Raw genomic sequence first — 18,077 nt, forward strand, 5'->3', positions numbered from 1 at the left:
GTATACTTCCACCTTCACCCAAAAACATCCAACTACATCAAAGGTGTATTTAAATACAATTGCAATAGCGATGCATACATGCACGAATAACATTCGCTGCCAGACTGTTTCAAAACTCTGCAAATCGTCTCTGCAAATGACTGATTGGTGAAAGTGAAATTGAATGTGAAAAGGTCTACTAAGTTCCAGATAAGCATTGCACATTTGTTGCACCACAAGCGTGTTTTTGATGGGAGCACATCACGAAATGATGACCCAAAATTGCTCCTCTGGTTGCTTGTCAGGAGATCGGCAGCAGATTTTCGATATTTATCGCTGACAAGCTAGATCACTGGAAAGATCACATGAGGTCAACAGAAAAAGTGCGTTGGTCAGTACTCGGTGCATCAAGGCGACGTGTCCTACTAATTACTGGGGGGGGCGAGGGGGGGGGGCAAAACCGGGCAGCAAACTGGCGATTGCTTGGCAAATGACCATTAAACGTTGACTTCACATGGAGGTACAAATCAACATTGGAAAGAAAGTTGGGGGATTAACACATATATATGGGAGGCACTCGCCAGGCTGGCCATGGCATGAAACACTCAAGATAAAACAAAATCTCGCCCCTATCCGACTGTACGATGCCGGGCATACACGTTCCCTTTTAAATACAACGGGATTGCATATCCCATAATCACGTAGGCATTGACTCACAAGATACTCAGCAGTGTCTTGGTATCACAGTCCCACCGAGACTCCACAATATCTCAAGACTCCCCATATCCCACCCAGAGTCAGACTGGACTCAGCTGAGTCGCCGAGTCAGTGCTTTCTTGATCTGACGCGTGCCGACGACGTCCTACTGGCAGTAAACCTAGTTACAGATAGACTGCAGTCACAGACTGCGGTCCTCAAACCTTGTGCAGTTGCGCATCCCACTGCGGTCTTCAAACCGTGAGCAGTTGCGCAACCCCCGTCCTCAGTCACTGCGGTCCTTCATCTATGCGTAGTTGCGTCGCCCGGCGGTCCTCAAACTTCCAGGGTGGGCGCGATCAGGCGGACGCGTGGCGTCTTGCTTCCCTCGGACATCTTGCCAGGAGATACGGTAGGCGGGCTGGGCAGGTCTGTGAAAAGACAAGCCGGGTCAGTGCGTCTGTGAGACAGGTGGGCACTACAGGACAAGTCTACATATGGGCGGGCGGGGCTGGCAGGACAGGTCTGTGAGTAAAGGGATTCTTCTCGACTGTGAACGACACGACTCATCGCGCCCACAGCGGAATGATGAAAGGATACAGCAGAAAGATTGCGAAATCGCAAGATATTGTACCTCCCAGCCGGTCGTAATGATCATACGATGAAACACTCGACGAACATCAACGTTTAATAATACCAAGGTCATTCAGTGTCACTGACCTCTGCGAACGACAGATACATCGGTCATCAATTGAAAGTCATGAAAGTTTATCTGAAAACTGTCAACTGTTGAGTTACGGATCATTTATTTAATCTAGCTCTCTTGCCTAATATAAGCTATGTCAGCACTGAGCGGCGACAACAGCCAGGACGCATAGGTGTTCATGTCTACCGACGACTAATAACTACCTCAGGCGCCAACAGATCCGCCTACCTTTCGGCTCGGCGCGCGGCGGCGTGGCCGGCAGCTCCTGTCTGCCGCGCTGTCGCGGCGTCGGCGGCTGCTTCTGGGGCGTGGCGGCGGCCGCTGTGCCTCCCATCAGCTCACAGAGCTCCTCCTCGAGCTCAGCAGCCTCAGCAGCGTCCCCGGGAGAGATCGGGCGTGCCAGCAGAGCGTCCATGTCCTCCTGGTCCTCGAGCATCTGATGGGAACGGGGACGGACGGGTTGGAGCGTGGGGAGGTGGGGCGCGGCTGGAGGGACTCACACTCAAAGCACATTCACGGTTATCTGAAGACTAGATAGATAAGTACGCAAAAAGTCGCAGCAGATGTCCACGCTAAACAAATTTACGATTGATTCACAACAATGGGTTAAAGGGACCCTCCCACCTTAACATTAGATTTGAGTTGAGATAGCCAAAATGGGGTCCCTGGCTCACAATTACCGGTTTCGGCACTCACAACATCGAGAAATGCCTTAAACCGGAAATATTAAATTTCAAAATTGCAGCATTTTGATTCAGAGGGGCTAATGCATAGGAATACCCCTCTGAATGTGTGACGTCAGCGCAGATATCTAACGATTTTTTAATGTTTGACTAAAACGTTTTGTAGCACGCAGTGGTATATGCTGCTTTGCGCGCAACAAGTGCCGCACTTTTAGCTGCCAAACTATTGCTTCCAAATAAAGTCGCTAGGAACAGCGGAGATCCCAAAAAGTAAACAAAAGTAAAAGTCTAATATCTTGAAAACCGGTGAATATTTTTCGGTGAAATTTAGTAGATATTCGTTTTCGCTCTTTCTGAACCGAGCGACATCACTTTCATGCCAATTCATAAACTTTTTTTGAAGGTGGGAGGGTCCCTTTAACATAAGCACAAGTCCTTTCAGACAGTGACCCAGATTCGCCATTTTTCAGTCCGGTGAAACTCAAGCTTTCATGAGCGACCGAGGACGGATTAGCCTTTTAGCTAACTAATATCGTCGCGAGATCGCAACACGACAGCGATACCAGAGATAACTCGAAAGGTCGCACCAGCCTGAGAATCGGTACCACCTGAGCCCGTAATATGTATGACCACAACACCCACCTCCTGGCAGTCAGCCACCACCTGGTCCACCTTGTCGATCGTGACGTCACCGAAGGCCCCCTTGATGGCGGCCGTGCCCCGTGAGAGCGCCTCCATCACCTGTGGAAGGGATGGGACGCATGACGCCTCAGTACAGCACCGTAACCGGACACTCTAGCACTCTCGCCTGCAAGCGACATACCGATACTTACAGGCATAAGGGAAGGTACTAGCTATCGAGTCAGCGTCACTCAGCTTTGATTTAAGCGCATTAAAGACCCACCTTTCGGTTATGTTTTGATTCTTCGATGGCGTGTAGCATTCCCTGGACGTTATCGAGAGTAGTCTGTCTTTTATCCAGCAGCGCCTGGGTCTTCTTCCACTGTCGGAGCTGCTTCTTAGCCTGCAAAATGGCGTCGCAGATGAAATCAAGCAGAATTACAGCTCACGATGTCAAACAACGACGCGCCCGAACTGTTCGCCGGTTGACGAGCGCCATGCTAAAAGAACATGCCTAAGGATAGTCGACTGGTAAGTTAGCTGCGCTACTACCTGAAATATGCGCTTTGTTTGTTTTCGACCCAAGAAAAGCTCAGCTGGCTCGTGGAGATACGCACCGCCTCCCGCTGTCCAGTTTTGAGCAGCGCCTTGGCCTTGGCTCGCAGCTCCTCCTGACTGGTCTCCAGCTGTTCCACACGCTCCCGCAGTGTGCTCTCCACCAGCGTCAGACGCAGAACGCCTGGGAAGTGGGAACAACGTAGATAATGTAATTAGAGATAGTACAATCAATCAGCATTGAGTGTTTGAATATTGGGTTTACATCGCGACGCAAAAAAAAACGACTCTACATTGCCTTTAAAAAAGAAAAGATCTCAAAGCAAATTACTAAAAAAGAATATCCGTGAACAAACTCAGTTGATACCCAATACATAAAGGATCCTATACTTCGCACATAATCTTAGTTCAATTAGCTCGAGAGCATTGTTCCGCCCTTAGACTCCGTACTTCGCCTGTACCGACCTTTCTCGAGTTCAGTGACAGTCGGTTTGCGGTCGGGCTCCCCTTCCAGTCGGAATTTGACCGCCGGCCGTCCGTCCACCTCAGTGACGGTGACGCGACCCTGGCGCTGCATCTGCAGCAGGGCCAGCTCCAGGTCCGACCGGCTGGCCAGCAGGTCACGGTGCAGCGCGTGCAGACGGTCCGTGAGGATCAGCGCGCCGGCCGCCGGCTGCTCAGCGGCCAGGTGCGCCAGGTGTCGCGAGTACAGCTCGTCAGAGGCCTCCTGAAGTGACAGACGAGGCGTGGCTTACGGGCGTGCCATTGGACACTACGCAGCAGGAAATAAAAATGAGCTTCAAAACAGGGTGGCTTATCTGAATAAAACCGACGCGAACCGAGGAAACCGACCGTAAAGGCATGCATCACACAAGACAGCATATAGTACCAGATAACAAGTTAATCCAGCTTTCCCAGCTAATACCTCAATGCGTTTCTTCCGTACATTCATCTGTGATGCCTACCTTGAGCGCGGCCATGAGCACGACGTTCTCCTCGTCCGGCTCAGGCCAGATGGTGCGCCTCGCCAGTCCCCAGCAGTAGCGGCACGGCCGCCAGACGAGCATCTCTGTGCCCCAGGCCACCCAGCCGGTGGAGGCCGCACACTGGTGCCGGAGCTCGGACACCGCCACCGCCTCACCCGTGCTGCGGGCGTGGAAATCACGGGGTCAAACTACAACGTACTGGATCAAAACTGCGTACTGAGAGGGTTAAATTTGTTGTTTAAGCCATGAAAATGGCGCTGCTGGTACATTGCGCTGGCTGCTAGAAAGAAGGTACGTGGCAACCATGTCCAACGACACCAAGGCACTGAACATTGATCAAATGATAACCAGATTGAACTGAATCTCAATTATCGTTTCGAACTAAATATAAAACGGGTCATCAAACCGATTGTTGCAAAAGGGACAATCTCACGAGCATCTCTCATGACAGTCGAATAGAACTGCCATCTGTCACGCTCTCTTACCGCCTGAGGTTAGTGAACACCTCTCGCAGGCAGCTGGGCCTGTGGCAGCCGACAATATGTTCAGCCTCCAGTCGGCGCCTGCTGAGCTGCAGCCGACGCTGTTTACGGCACACGTCAGCTAGCTCCTGGCGCCAGAACGCCATCTTGGTGTCGTACCCCTGCGGGTTCACCTCCCGCGAGCGGAACGGACTGAACAGGGCGCCCACCACCACCTCGTCCTCACGCCAGTTGGCCGGTACCGCTGCCATGGCTGCTCACTTTCAGCTGGTTCAATGGACTGTCTGTGTCTTCTTAGGGCACAGGTAGTATGAGAGCACTGAGCAGAGCTGTAAAATTTAAAATTTGAGTCATCCTCTATGCTTGCTGCGAAGGGTGCTTGAGTAAAGTTAGATAGGTATATTAATATATTATTGTAAATATGATAATTATGTTATAAGTAATAAATATGATTATTATATTATAAATATGATTATTATCATAAAAAATATGATAACTCTGTATTATTATTAACCCGCGCGCCGACGGGGGTCTGCGCCAACTTCGTACCGACGGGGGGGGGCGGATGACCGCCCCCCCCCCTGAGATCTCGAGAACGAAGCAAGATAGCGACAAGCGGTAAACGGCAAGGGATACGCACGGACAAGGTCTATAATTTTTACAGAGGTCATTTTCAGGTCAGGTCAAAGATGACGTCACAGGGGTCAAAAAAGTCAAAATGGCGGCGCTACATATGGAGAGTTTTTCTCGAATAACTTTCGAACTAGTCAATACATATAGGACCGAACTAAGGGCATCATCGTGATCCTCTCGTCAATCCGCATCGAATGATATATATGTTGACCTCGAAAGGTCAAGGTCAAAGGTTGACCTCAGGTCACGTGACCTCGAGGTCATCATTTGACCTTGACCTTTCGAGGTCAACACATATATCATTCGATGCGGATTGACGAGAGGATCACGATGATCGATCAACTCCTGTTTTTGAGGCGCACCATCTGGCCTGAGCCGGACGAGGAGAATGTCGTGCTCATGGCCGCGCTCAAGGTAGGTACTAGGTAGCACAGATCAATGTACGGATAAACAAACGCCCGGCGGAGGCGTTAGCTGGGTGAGCACTGAGCAGAAGGATGAGCTTGTAATCTGTTAATAACTATATGCTCTCTTTTGTATGCTGCATGATTTTACGTATGCTGCATGATTTTACGTATGCTGCATGATTTTACGTCCGGTTTCGGTCGATTTTTATTGAAATGAGCCGTAGCCTGTTTTGAAAGGTGTTTTGAACACCTTTCAAAAGCGAGAGGTGTTTTTCTCGAATAACTTTCGAACTAGTCAATATAGGAACAAACTAAGGGCATCATCGTGATCCTCTCGTCAATCCGCATCGAATGAAATATATGTTGACCTCGAAAGGTCAAGGTCAAAGGTTGACCTCAGGTCACGTGACATCGAGGTCATCATGTATATCATTCGATGCGCCTTGACGAGCTGAACACAATGAGACCATCCGCGCGGCTGTATCTTGTTCCTGTACGGAGTTATTGTCAAAAAACCGCTGGTGACCTTTGATGACGTCACATGACCTTACAGCTGCCCAACAGCAAAACAGACCTCATGGTAGTGAAGGTTGATCGTGTATGAGGTCATGTATGGTTTATGGGGCCATTCCGACCCGTTTTAGTGGTAAAAACAGGGAGTTGATTTTTCCCCCATTGACTTATAATGGGGAGGTCGAGAAATTGACCTGACCTTAGGTCATCGATATCAAAATTCCGAGATATACAAATTGTAGCTACCAATGACCTTATAACATCCTGCGACTTTCAAAGGCCTCCGACATCTACTGTAGCTTTGGCATGGTGACAAAGTTGCAAAAAAGTAACTTGAGGTTGGGTCATTCAAAGTGACCTGGTGACCTGACCTTAAAAGTTAGGAGGTTCAAACTTGCATACAATGTGTAAAATTGATGAGAGAATAGTCGTACCAAATTTGCGCCGCGGTTTTCCCGCTATTCGCGAAAACCCTCAGGGGGGGCGGATATCCGCCCCCCCCCCCCGTCGGTGCGCGTGTTAATATGATAGGCTATAAAAATCGCAGTTCAGCAAAGATAATTAAGAATCAAAGGACAATTATTTATCATGGTGATACGAACGAGCACGAAGCATGGTCAATGTGTCTTCTCAACCTTCAATAGGATTTCTGGCTCATCACGCTGGGAAGACAGCGGAGTGGTGCTCAGCGAAGTCCCCAGGCTTCTGAGAGAAGGGGACATGGCCTGTCAACAGTCCGGACCTGTCCCCGATCGAAAACCTCTCAATGGTGGTCAAACAAGAGCTTAGCAAGCTACCGCCCGCCAGCTAAGAGGAGACTTATTTCTTGAATTTTTTGGGATACCTATAATATAAAAAACGACTTTTTTATTTTATCCAAAATATTCAAAAGTCCGAACTTGCAGATTTATAGCACTGGTAATTCTACAACTGTTTATCTGAACACTTTGCTGTATCTTTACAGCTGTAGGCATGACAGCTCTTCCCGCGAAACTTTTTTCTTTTTGTCGAAAATAGCAGAACATGGCGTAATTTTGACGTCATCTGGCGAACTTATCATAATCTTTGGATTTTTTATTTTGCCACAATGTGTAAAATTTATACCAGAGGTCGGCAACCTTTTTTGGGTGCGGGCCGGATATGAGATTAGAAGCAGCCGGCGGGCCGGAGCATAGTATGGTTCCAAATTCCAATGTGCGTCAATGACACGCAAATTTCGAAAAATATGAAAGCGTTACAAATCAATTTTTAGTTGTGACAGCTAACATGTTTTGTCTTTTGTCATAGGATGAAACGTACCTTTTTCACACAGATTCTGGCTGAAGAAAAGCGAGTTTGAAAAGATAAGGAATGGTCTTGTCCATTGTATGTATTATCTGATCAGATACCCAACTAGCAAAATTGGTCTGTATCTGGTTTTACTCTGGCTAGCTCCAGCATTTTTACTCGGCCGAAGTACTGGCAAGGTCTGGCTTAGCTAATAAGATAATTCTGGGGCCTGGGCCGTATCTGGTTTTACTCTGGCTAGCTGCGGCATCTCACTGCGGCCGAGGCACGGCCAGGGTCTGGGGCTCTTATTGGAGATGACATGCGATCCCGGGGCTCGCACGTACCACAGTCGGACGGACGTAAGCCGTAGCAGCCGTGCCTTACCTCAACCGTACTTCAGCCACATGAAGCCAGAATAGCTACGAGACAGCCGGAGCTAGCCATAGCTGATAGCACGCCTTGGCAGACAGCCGGACTTGAGCCGAATTTGGCGGTCCGAAACCATACCAACTTTGGAGCGCAGCGCTACGGCAAAGGCTGGCTAGCCGGAATAGAGGGCCATATCGACCCAAACCCCTGTTCCGATGGTAGTCCGTTTACACTGGCCCAAATCTGGTATGTCTGAGTTCCCGGGGCATAACGAGTCAAACCAAATTGCTAGCTGTGTGTGTGTGGGGAGGGGAGGGGGGAGGGGCTCTACTACAGCTGACACAAGATCCCGTAGCACACCAGCGCCGTGGCCGGACTTATGCCAAACCAGTCGTGCCGTACCTCAAGCGTACTACAGCCACAGTAAGCTACAGCAGATACGACACACTGCCGGACATAGCCGTAGCAATCCCGAACGGTGCCGCACTATAGCCGTAGCGAAACCACACCAACTTCGGAGCACTACGGGAAAGATGGCTAGCCGGAATAGAGCCATAGCGACCAAAACCCCTGTTCCAAAGGCGTTCCGTTTACACCCGCTCAAGTCTGGCATGTCGGAGTTGCCGGAGCAAAACAGAATTGAACCAAAACAAATTGCTGGCTGGGCACCTATAGATATCAGATGGCGTAAGAAGTACGCCATTGTATTGTGCCAACGCACACTCTAGTACCTTTTGTATGATAAAGTCGATTTCTGAAGGAACTGCGGCCCGGAACACAATGTTTGCTGCTGATACCAGCCGTGGGCCGTACGTCAGATCATCGTCGCGGGCCGGATCCGGCCCGCGGGCCGTAGGTTGCCGACCCCTGATTTATACCAAGAGGTATCCCGAAAGTTTCGTGGCGATATCTGCAGTAGTTTAATAGGTATCTAGGGAAAAGGACAGGGGGCTGGCCTGGGCCGTGTCATCCCTCCCCCCCCCCCCTACAGGGCGCGGGTTAAGGAGCCTACCCTAACCAGAACGCCACCGCTAGGGCTGCGGAGTCGATGGATTTTCGGTGACTCCGACTACAACTCTAGCTTTCAAAACCCAACTCACACTCCGACCCCGACTTTGGGCAGAACTGTCGACTCCGACCGACTTTAACTCCCGACTCTGACTCCGCAGACTGGCAAAGCTACGGAGTCGATGCATTTTCGGTGACTTCAACTCCAACTCTGAATCTGGCTCCGGTTTCCAAAATAGGCTCCGACTCCGACTCCGGTCAGAATTGTCGACTACGACCGTCGACTGACACCGAATCTGACTCCAGCTCTTCAGCCCACTGCAACCTTGGAATTCTTAGCATGGAAGACAGGTTGCATTGAGGCGACCTGATCGAAACGTGCAACCCAGGTGCAAGCTCCAGCTAACAGAGATGATTATGGTGGACAGTGAGCAGTGCTTTGAAGCTGACCATGAATACTACACTAAAGGGCATCAACTGGAACTGAGTGTCAACTGAGTCAACTGATTGTCAAATGATCTGGAACTGAACTGAGACACTGGTGAGCCTTTCATTCAATTTGGGTAGAAGTAAAGCAGGAGTCACACTCGTTTTTTGCAACCAAGGACAGGCATTGTAGGTTAGGCTGTAGGTTGTAGGTTTTAAGTTGTAGATTGGAGCTTTTAGGTCAAAGGTAAGGTTGGGTCTGTTTGGTTTGATCAGAAAGCATCTCTGGGTATAGCACCTCTCCTCGGTTGCAAAAACAAGTGTGACGCCTGCCTTGCTTTACAACTGCCCAATATTGAGCCCCAAGGGTGCAAGCTTGTAACTAGGTGGCTTTCACCAAATTGCCAGTCAGATAAGGCCCAATAAGAGTGGAAAAAAAGATCAATGAATTAATGTTCAACTAAGTGTCAGTGTCGCTGATTGTAGGATGTAAATGAACACCCACGCAATCACTTCGTCCTCGTACGGTTAAAGTGACCATCCCACCTTAACATTAGTTTTGAGTTGAGAATTGAGATAGCCAAATTGGTGGCCATGGCCTGAAAATACCGGTTTGGGCACTCACAACATCGAAAAATGCTTTAATTCGGAGATATGGAATTTCAAACTTGCAGTTTTCGGATTCTAAGGGGCTAATGCATTGGTGTGCCCCCTTAGAATTTGTGACGTCAGCGGAGATCTAACGATTTTTAAATCTTTTACTAAAACGCTTGGTAGCACGCGGTGGTATATGCTGCTTTGCGCGCAACAAATCAGTAGGCGGAACTATGGTCAAGCGTACCCATTTTCGGGAACGCATTTTCGTTCCCATGTTTGGGAACGATAAACCCAAATATGGGAACGCCATGTTGGCATTATTTAAAACAAGAAAAAGAACCGTTAAATGACGTCCAAAAAATATAAAACGATCGTGAACCGCCTGATATTTGTCTCAATATTGTTGGGAAAGAGTTTGATATTGTAAGGCCCATCGTAGTTTCAAATCGTTCCCCTATTTCTAAAGCAGTCCATCATCCGGGCCGCGAGCCCAAATTCGGGAACGCTCTCGTACACTGGCGCTGCAAGCGTTCCTTATTATGGGAACGGCGTACCCAAAATTGGGAACGATTTCACCGACGCCTTTCAGGGGCTCTTTTCATTAACAAGCATCACGTCCAACGCCGCAAATTATTGTTAACGCAACAATCATCAGATGACCTTTCCGGCAAGACCGTCGCATGTTTCGCCCGGTCTTCTGCGCTTTTATTCCCGTCGATCTCGCAGCGGGCACGCCCCCCTCTGCAGGATTACGTAATTCACAACGCTCAGCGATGTTCAACAAGGTCTTCCATGCCTATATCCACCGTCCGCGCCGAGGGTGGAGACATGTCAAGCACCTGTCTGTTTATCACCGATAGTTGACGAGCACAAGTAAGTATCCAAAAATGGGAACGCTGAAATGTTTCACTCTCAAAACACCTAGTCCCAATATAAATCTACTTTTTTCCTTTCTTAATGAGTGTAAGTGGCAAAAATCCTGGTAGGATGGGCACGAGAAATGATCAAAATCAGCATAAAAATTATAAATAAGCCACACAGGGCGACCTGCATAAAAGAAATTCCCCCAAAACGATCGTGCTTAAAAATACTGAAGGCAAAAACCACGCTCATGACGCTCCTTAAAAGCAACGCTAAACAGCTAGCATCCAAATAAAATATGTCTTTCAGGGTTGATAAAATACAGCTGAATAATTTTCAACCACTTAAACTGAGTTTACAACAGTAGTTCGGTAAATTCACTCACGTTCCACGCGGTCGTCCGCCCCGACACCAAAAGTCAACAATATTACCTCGGGACTGTCCGCGTGTTCGCTTGCATATGTCAGCATCTGGTGTCGCTAGTATGAAACTTCATAACCAGGCGAAAATTATTATACTTGGCCTCAAAATGTAAAAAACGCTTCATTTTCCTTAAAATTGCATGTTAAATGTAGTATAACCCATGTTTTCACCATTCCGTCGTTTCAAAAATCATTAAAAATATCATTCGACGGTCAATTTCCTTGTTCAACGGTCAGATTAAAGATAATTTTATAGAGACTTAGTAGATACGTAAATTAGCGTGCACTTTTTTGAGACGTGATGCACTAATGAGTTTTAGTGGGCGAACGGCCGAAAAATTACCTTCCGTTCTCATAAATGGGAACGCCCGTTCCCATATTTGGGAACTCCGTTCCCAAAAATGGGAACGTTCCTATATTTGGGTACTCATGACCATAGTTCCACCTACTGAAATGCTGCACTTTCAAATAAAGTTGCTAGGAACAGCGGAGATCTCCAAAAGTAAACAATAGTAAAAGTCTAATATCTTGAAAACCGGTGAATATTTTTCGATGAAATTTGGTAGATATTCGTTTTCGCTCTTTCTGAACCGAGCGACATCACTTTCATGCCAATTCATTAACATTTTTGAAGGTGGGAGGGTCCCTTTAAGACTGAAAAGCTGCTCTTAAAAATTGGGGATGTTTGTAAAATTATTTTCATTTAGATCCATTGGATGTTGATTAACACTTAAATTGACAGCTTTTGGGACACTGTTAAGTGGGCGCAGTGCGGCCCAAACCCATCAACATCAACATAATATGTTGACATGACTGATGACATTGACATGGCATTTGAAATTGAGTCTCAATTTGCATGTTCGTACAATCAACTTACATTTGTACGTGCACTTTCCACTGGCTCGTTCCTCGCCAAGAAAAAAGTGTTTAACTGGCCATATTTAATACCTTTAAATCCACTGAAAAACTGCTAAAACTCAAAATAAGATTCAGGCCAAGGCTTCAGGCCAAACCTAGAGAGGTTACCACCGCAGTAGCATACAAAACAAAGACAAAATATTTTGAAATATTGTATGTTTGATGGTGTCTGTACGGAATCTCATACATGAATATTGACGAATGGTTTTGTTGGTTTCCTGTTAGCGGTGCATTACGACAGTGCTTACGACCAGCGTTGAATACAAATACAAATTTGTCTTTTATTAGCATTTGATAAAAAAAATATTGAAAATTACGTCAGCAGCTTTTAAGAGTTATTTTTCAAAATGTTATCATTCGTCCTTCTTTGAAATAAAATTGAAATAAAATGGATACACAATTTTTCAACTCACATTAAAAATCATTTAACTATTGACTTTTTCAAATAATGGAGCCTTTTGAAATATTATTTAAAGCTTAGGCTTAAGTTTTTGTTACGTCAAAAAAATATTGATGCAATAAAATAGACAATAAATCTAGGAGGGTTATGGCGCTTTTGAGACATTGCGCCGTACCTTTCTATAGGTCCCCCTAGATACTACCTAGTGCCTTGGGTCTCGTTTGTAAAAACTAATCAGCCTTGTAATATCTGACCGATCAAACCAAACTATTGGAGTTCTCCCGTGAAAGGTATGTAAAATACGGACGCATCTGTATATATTTGTTTCTTTGTTGTTTTTGATGAAATAATATTGATATAGATATGGTATGTTAATTGCCATAGGCGTCGCCAGAGATTTTCGGTTGGGGGGGGGCAAAATCAACTTTTGTGTCAGTGAAATCGCCTTTCCCCAGTCGTTACCAACTCGTTTTACATATCACTTGACGCGCAATGGTGCAAGGAAGCCGATGGTGACAAAGTTTTCCTTCTACCTATGACATGTATTTTTACAGAAAAAAATCGAAATTTTGAAATTTGTGGACAAAAATGACCGGTAGAATTACAGTAGCTGCAATTGTCGACGCACTGCAGAGGGCCCCTGTGCAGACTCGTCATTAATGATCATTACCCAGAAACATAGGTGAAAAACGCTCCATTTAATCGGATCACCCTGCTAAAATCTCCATTCACGCATGCATGAAGAGGTTTTACGTGAAATGCATAGGGCTTATCCCAGCCGCCAATTGTAGCTAAGTTGAAGTTGGGCATTCGGCGGAGACTGAGAGCGAATGTGGGAAGTGTGAATCGGAACTAAATTAGTAGGTAATTCATCTTTGGTCCAGTGGGAGGAAGTGTTTTGTTCACTCGAGTGCGAATTAAAAGTTTCTCGTTTTTCGTGTGAAGGGAAGCGCTGCAAGCGTGAACAAAAAATGTTAAACGGAGCCAAGAGTTACGCACGGCATAGCGGCAATGGATCCCTTAGAGATAGGCTTTGAACTTCCAGGCGGCAGGCCATTTCAGGCCACTCAGTGTCAGTGTGGACTCTCAGAAGCCTGCTTAGGATCCCGGATATCGGCGTGGGTCACCCCAAATATTTACGTGTATGTGGTGCTTTACGGCTTTCCGAGCCCAAGGTGGGGCCCTCAGAAGCCAGTGTGGGCGGCGGGCGCTAAGAGACTAGGCCCAGGGTGAGCCTAGAGCCCTCGGATAAGTGTGAACCGTCGGGGTCTGTGTTCAATCCCTAAGGACCCTACGTAGGGACATAAGAAACATGTGTTGTGGCCCTCAGAGGGACACGTGAGTTGTGACCCCTCAGATGCCGGCTTGGGGGTAGCAAAGTCTGTCACCTCAAAAGTTCGGCTGAACTATCAGAGGCCAGTTAAGGTTCTCAGAAATTTTCGAAGGCATCCTCAAAGATTCGTATGGTCCTTCAGAGGTCTACGTATGTAGGTATAAGGTCCTATAAGATCCCTGTATGGGCCCTCAGAGAACATGGACACTAGTGGGACTCTCAGAGGCCGGTTTGGGCCATCTGAAAGCTTCTTAGACATCAGTGGAGCTCCTTAAGAGCCTGTGTGGAAAGCAAGCTCATGAGCCCTGCGGCACTTGAACGGTACTTGAGCCTGTCGCAGACATTTGACGAGAGTCGAGAAATGCCCCATAGATTTCGTGTCCGCTTTGAACGAAAATCATGTGTCAGCACTCCAAAACTTATGAAAATCAGCTATAAAATGTAATAAAGAACCAACTAGGAACATGGAATGAATCACAGCATTGACATTTCCGAGTCTGGAGTCGGAGTCTTGAAGATTTTGGCGACTGCGACTCTGATTCTGGTTTGAACTGCACACTCCAACCGAGTCTGACCTTACAGGCATTCTCAGAAAGGTACCCCCCATTTTTCCCGACTCCAAAATCTCATCGGATCTGTATCGATCTCAGGGGGTGCCCGGTCCGAGGTTGGGGGGGGGGGGCAAGCTGCCCCGCTTGCCCCCCCCCCCCCGTGGCGACGCTAATGTTAATTGCATTAAGGCTGCTCTGTTTATTTCAGTGGTTTGGGTTAGTAAAAACCTCAAAAGTCCAAAGTACCTTTTCCATGTGATACTTGATGATATGAACTATCTATAAATATTTCTGTTTCCTGTGACATCTCATGGCCAAAAGTTAGAGTGCACAAGATTTTTTTTCACTTTTCGTTTATTTTCAATCACACATGACACTTAAATTTCGATTTGCATACTTCCGTTACACACTTTGCACACCTTCCACATACACCATTCCCTTTTTGCCCCGCCTGCATTGCCCTACAAATTACACATATGCTCGTCCCTGCTGGGGCGATGTTCCAGGCTGCCTGCTGGGCCTGCGACCGCTAGCCACCTGCCCAGCCTTCAGTTGGCTGCCCAGACTGCACAACGTGGCAGGTTTCGACAACGAGATCTTGGGCGTGCATAGGGCCTCCGCTAGCCTTCCTCAGGCGTGCATTACAAATCTCAGATGTGTAAGGAATGGTTCAGTTGCTCAGGCGTGCAATAATGAATCAGGACGTACAGGTCTCTCGAGATTAAGCGGTAGGTTTTGCACTTTTACATTTCCGGTTATATCTCAGAAACTAATCGATCTACGATGAAGTCATTTTACACGATCATGGCCAGCTTGTTACCCAACAAGTCGATCGCATCTTCAACACTTAAAAGCTTAAGACGACGAAGATATAGCCGTACACTAAATTTTCTAGGTGCAAAACCTACCACTAAAACCCGCGAGACCTGTACATGCCTGGAGAGATCTCACTCGAAGGTTGCTAATGAAACAAACACAGAATGCGCAGACAGACGTCTACGCAACTACCCACTTTTGTTAGAGCGCTCAGCACTGTTTATTGAGATTAAATGTGCGGGTGTGAAATGATTCCGGCGTTTTCATTGCGGCTGGCATATATGGGAGACAGGGGGAAGAATGTCTGCCAGATGGCAGACCCGTTGTTTACTCCCTCTGCCTCACTGAGTAGCCGATCGGCTACTCAGTGATCGGCTCTGGAGGGTGATCGTAGCCGATCGGCTCTGGAGGGACCTGTGGGCGGCCCCCAGGGCGCTCCACGGCGGCGACGCTTCGCACCTCCTCCACGTGGAACCCAGTAGGCGGTGCCGGGGTGCCTTCTTCGAGAGGGACCTGTGGGCGGCTCCCCGCCGCCCGCACGGATGCTTCGCACGGCGGACCTCGGTTCGGTCGGACCCCCTCCCAACCGCTCGACCCTCGATCGAGATAGAGCCTCGCGGAAAAGAACGAGCGCATTGCTCGTGACAAGAGGAAGCAGATACTAATAGATTTTGAGATCTAAGATCATTGGCCGACCTTTTGGGTCAGGTCAATGATCTCCATTTGTCAGGAAAATTAGGACCTGCTAGATTTTCTTGAAGTGAAGCAGATGAGTTTTCTGTTAGGTATTTTTGGGTCCAGATTATGATTTTCACGCTAGCTTTGTTTGGCGTGAATGTAGATATGCGTGTAAATGTGACGCGTGTGTGTTGTGTGTAATCCTGTGCTCACTTCATTCGTTTCACCTGACTCGGCAGCCAATAATAGCCGTTTTAAGATGGATCGGCTTGCCACGATAAGTGCAATGCAATCCAATAGGTTGTATAGTTTTGCCTCCTGCAATATGCTTGAATGATAAAGTACGATGTAAGAGCATTGTGCCATACCTATCGGGCTGTGCCCTGATTCATATTAACCAGAAATCACTCTTCTTCATTTCAGAGCTATTTTCGTCATTTTCGTTAAGGTTTCACAATGAGGCTAGCAGTGGCATTATTAAGAAAAAAGATGCCCAATGGAAACATCTGGACTGGGTAAGAAGATAATTGCTGCTTGGACCTGATGGAAACCTAGTGAACAACATATCTGTAAAGCATTTCCAAATATCTATTTGGTGTTTATTGTTTAGTTAGTATTTATTTATTAGATACTTGCTTATCTGTAAAACAATTTCCAATGATATATGAAGGTAATAATATTTTTCATTTCCTATATCCAGTTTACAATATAAATGTATTCTTTCCAGGAAACATCGGCTGCCCCACCGTGTACAAGACGCCCATCTCGACCGTATGCAGCGGCGGTTAGCGATCGAAGAGAGGAATATGCTTCTGTTGAGGAATCCTTATCTCACCTTGGTGAGGAATCGTCAGTGTTTTAGCATATTATTGATGGTCAGCACTTTTGGAACTTTTCTTCACTACAGAACCATTGTACTTATTTACCTATTTCTTAATCCGTTTAGGGCAAATTGTTTATGTGAATCATTCACTGTCATACCTATAATATGCGGAAATAAAATATCACGGGAAGTTTTCGGAGATTGACTTCTTCTAACTACGACCTACGAGCATGCTGTTGTGCCGATCGCGAGTCGCAATCGTAGGCAACACTATTATACAGGTTTTACAGGTTATACAGTTATACAGGTTTGCACACGTTTTTCATCCGTTGTGTTCGACATGGTTAACACTTCGTAGTGAAAATATAGCGAGCATAGTTGACGACGAGTTATTCGGATAGATTGTCTAAAGAAACTTCATTTCAACGATATTTCAGGACATCCTGATAGCTTGTTACTTTTTAATGACAAAAAAAAAAATAAGATGTTTGACGAACGTAACGCAGTTTTGTTGTTGGTCTCGTTCCGCAGGAGCAGTCGGCTGGCATCGGAGCGGCGCTCAACAAGCGGGAGAACTGGCTGGACGAGAAGAAGCTGCTGTCGGCGATGGTGCTCAAAGGACGCACGAAGCCCATGAACCATGTGCGGATAGAGGACCGGTTCAGGGTGCTCTACAACAGTGACGGGTGGGAATAGATAGCAGTGTGGCCGCTAGGGGCGCTCGAGTCGTCAGTGATCGAACAGGAGTCATGAATACTGTGAACGGAATGCGTGGCGTGGGTAACTTGCTATAGTCACAGTCACAACTCGCATTGTGACTGGTTGGAACTGTAAGTATGGGATTTGATGGAAGAGGTTTGATGTGAGAAATGGTATACGAGTACCTACTTTGGCTTTATTGACGAGTCAATTCAGAGTATTCAATAATTGTTCTGTGTAGTGTGTGTGTGTCAGAGACAAACTCTCTTGTATTTGATCGTGCCTATGTTGGATAATACAGACAAAAGGTGTGCTAGCTGGCCGTAAATGGTCCTCTTCATTAACCCTCGCCCTGGCAGGGCATTTTTCATAACGGCCTGGCAGGGGGGGGGGGTCGATGCGACCCCCCCTCGCGATTGGCTCCTATGGCACCTAGAAACACCAAATTTGGTAGGTAGGTGGGTCCCCTGGAGTTCTCGCCCCTGTGCAAATTTGGTTGCTCTAGGTCAATATTTAGGGGTTTTTTTGGGGGTATAAATGTAAAAATTTCGCTAAAAACAGGTCAAACGTTTTTCGCTTATAACTTTTGATCTAATTAAGATAGAGCAAAAAGAAAAGCACCAGTGAACTCAGCACGTCAAGGCGC

At 47.0% G+C, this 18,077-nt stretch overlaps 2 protein-coding genes across 5 annotated transcripts; one reads left to right on the top strand and one right to left on the bottom strand.

The window, feature by feature from the left end:
* Positions 1-32: 32 nt before the first annotated feature.
* LOC122370430 (charged multivesicular body protein 7-like) lies at positions 33-12,640 on the bottom strand. Of its 4 annotated transcripts, none has more exons than XM_043346056.1 (9): positions 12,630-12,640; positions 4,712-5,037; positions 4,206-4,386; positions 3,706-3,967; positions 3,303-3,424; positions 2,969-3,088; positions 2,707-2,805; positions 1,610-1,817; positions 33-1,106 (listed from the first exon to the last, which is right to left on the bottom strand). In XM_043346056.1, exons 2-9 carry the CDS (start codon positions 4,957-4,959, stop codon positions 1,012-1,014), a joined length of 1,335 nt encoding a protein of 444 aa, XP_043201991.1. In that variant the 5' UTR covers positions 4,960-5,037; positions 12,630-12,640; the 3' UTR covers positions 33-1,011. The 4 variants fall into 4 exon arrangements, with proteins under 4 accessions (XP_043201991.1, XP_043201988.1, XP_043201989.1 ...); XM_043346053.1 differs by lacking the exon at positions 12,630-12,640 and adding an exon at positions 12,091-12,379; XM_043346054.1 differs by lacking the exon at positions 12,630-12,640 and adding an exon at positions 12,240-12,266.
* A 93-nt stretch (positions 12,641-12,733) lies between these two features.
* Positions 12,734-17,747, top strand: LOC122370431 (ribosomal protein 63, mitochondrial-like). Its single transcript, XM_043346057.1, has 4 exons — positions 12,734-12,821; positions 16,333-16,424; positions 16,637-16,748; positions 17,264-17,747. Exons 2-4 carry the CDS (start codon positions 16,366-16,368, stop codon positions 17,426-17,428), a joined length of 336 nt encoding a protein of 111 aa, XP_043201992.1. The 5' UTR covers positions 12,734-12,821; positions 16,333-16,365; the 3' UTR covers positions 17,429-17,747.
* Positions 17,748-18,077: the final 330 nt, after the last annotated feature.

This window comes from Amphibalanus amphitrite, unplaced genomic scaffold (genome assembly GCF_019059575.1).
Source record: "Amphibalanus amphitrite isolate SeventyFive unplaced genomic scaffold, NRLGWU_Aamphi_draft 001131F_arrow, whole genome shotgun sequence".
In the NCBI taxonomy this organism is placed as follows: domain Eukaryota; kingdom Metazoa; phylum Arthropoda; class Thecostraca; order Balanomorpha; family Balanidae; genus Amphibalanus; species Amphibalanus amphitrite.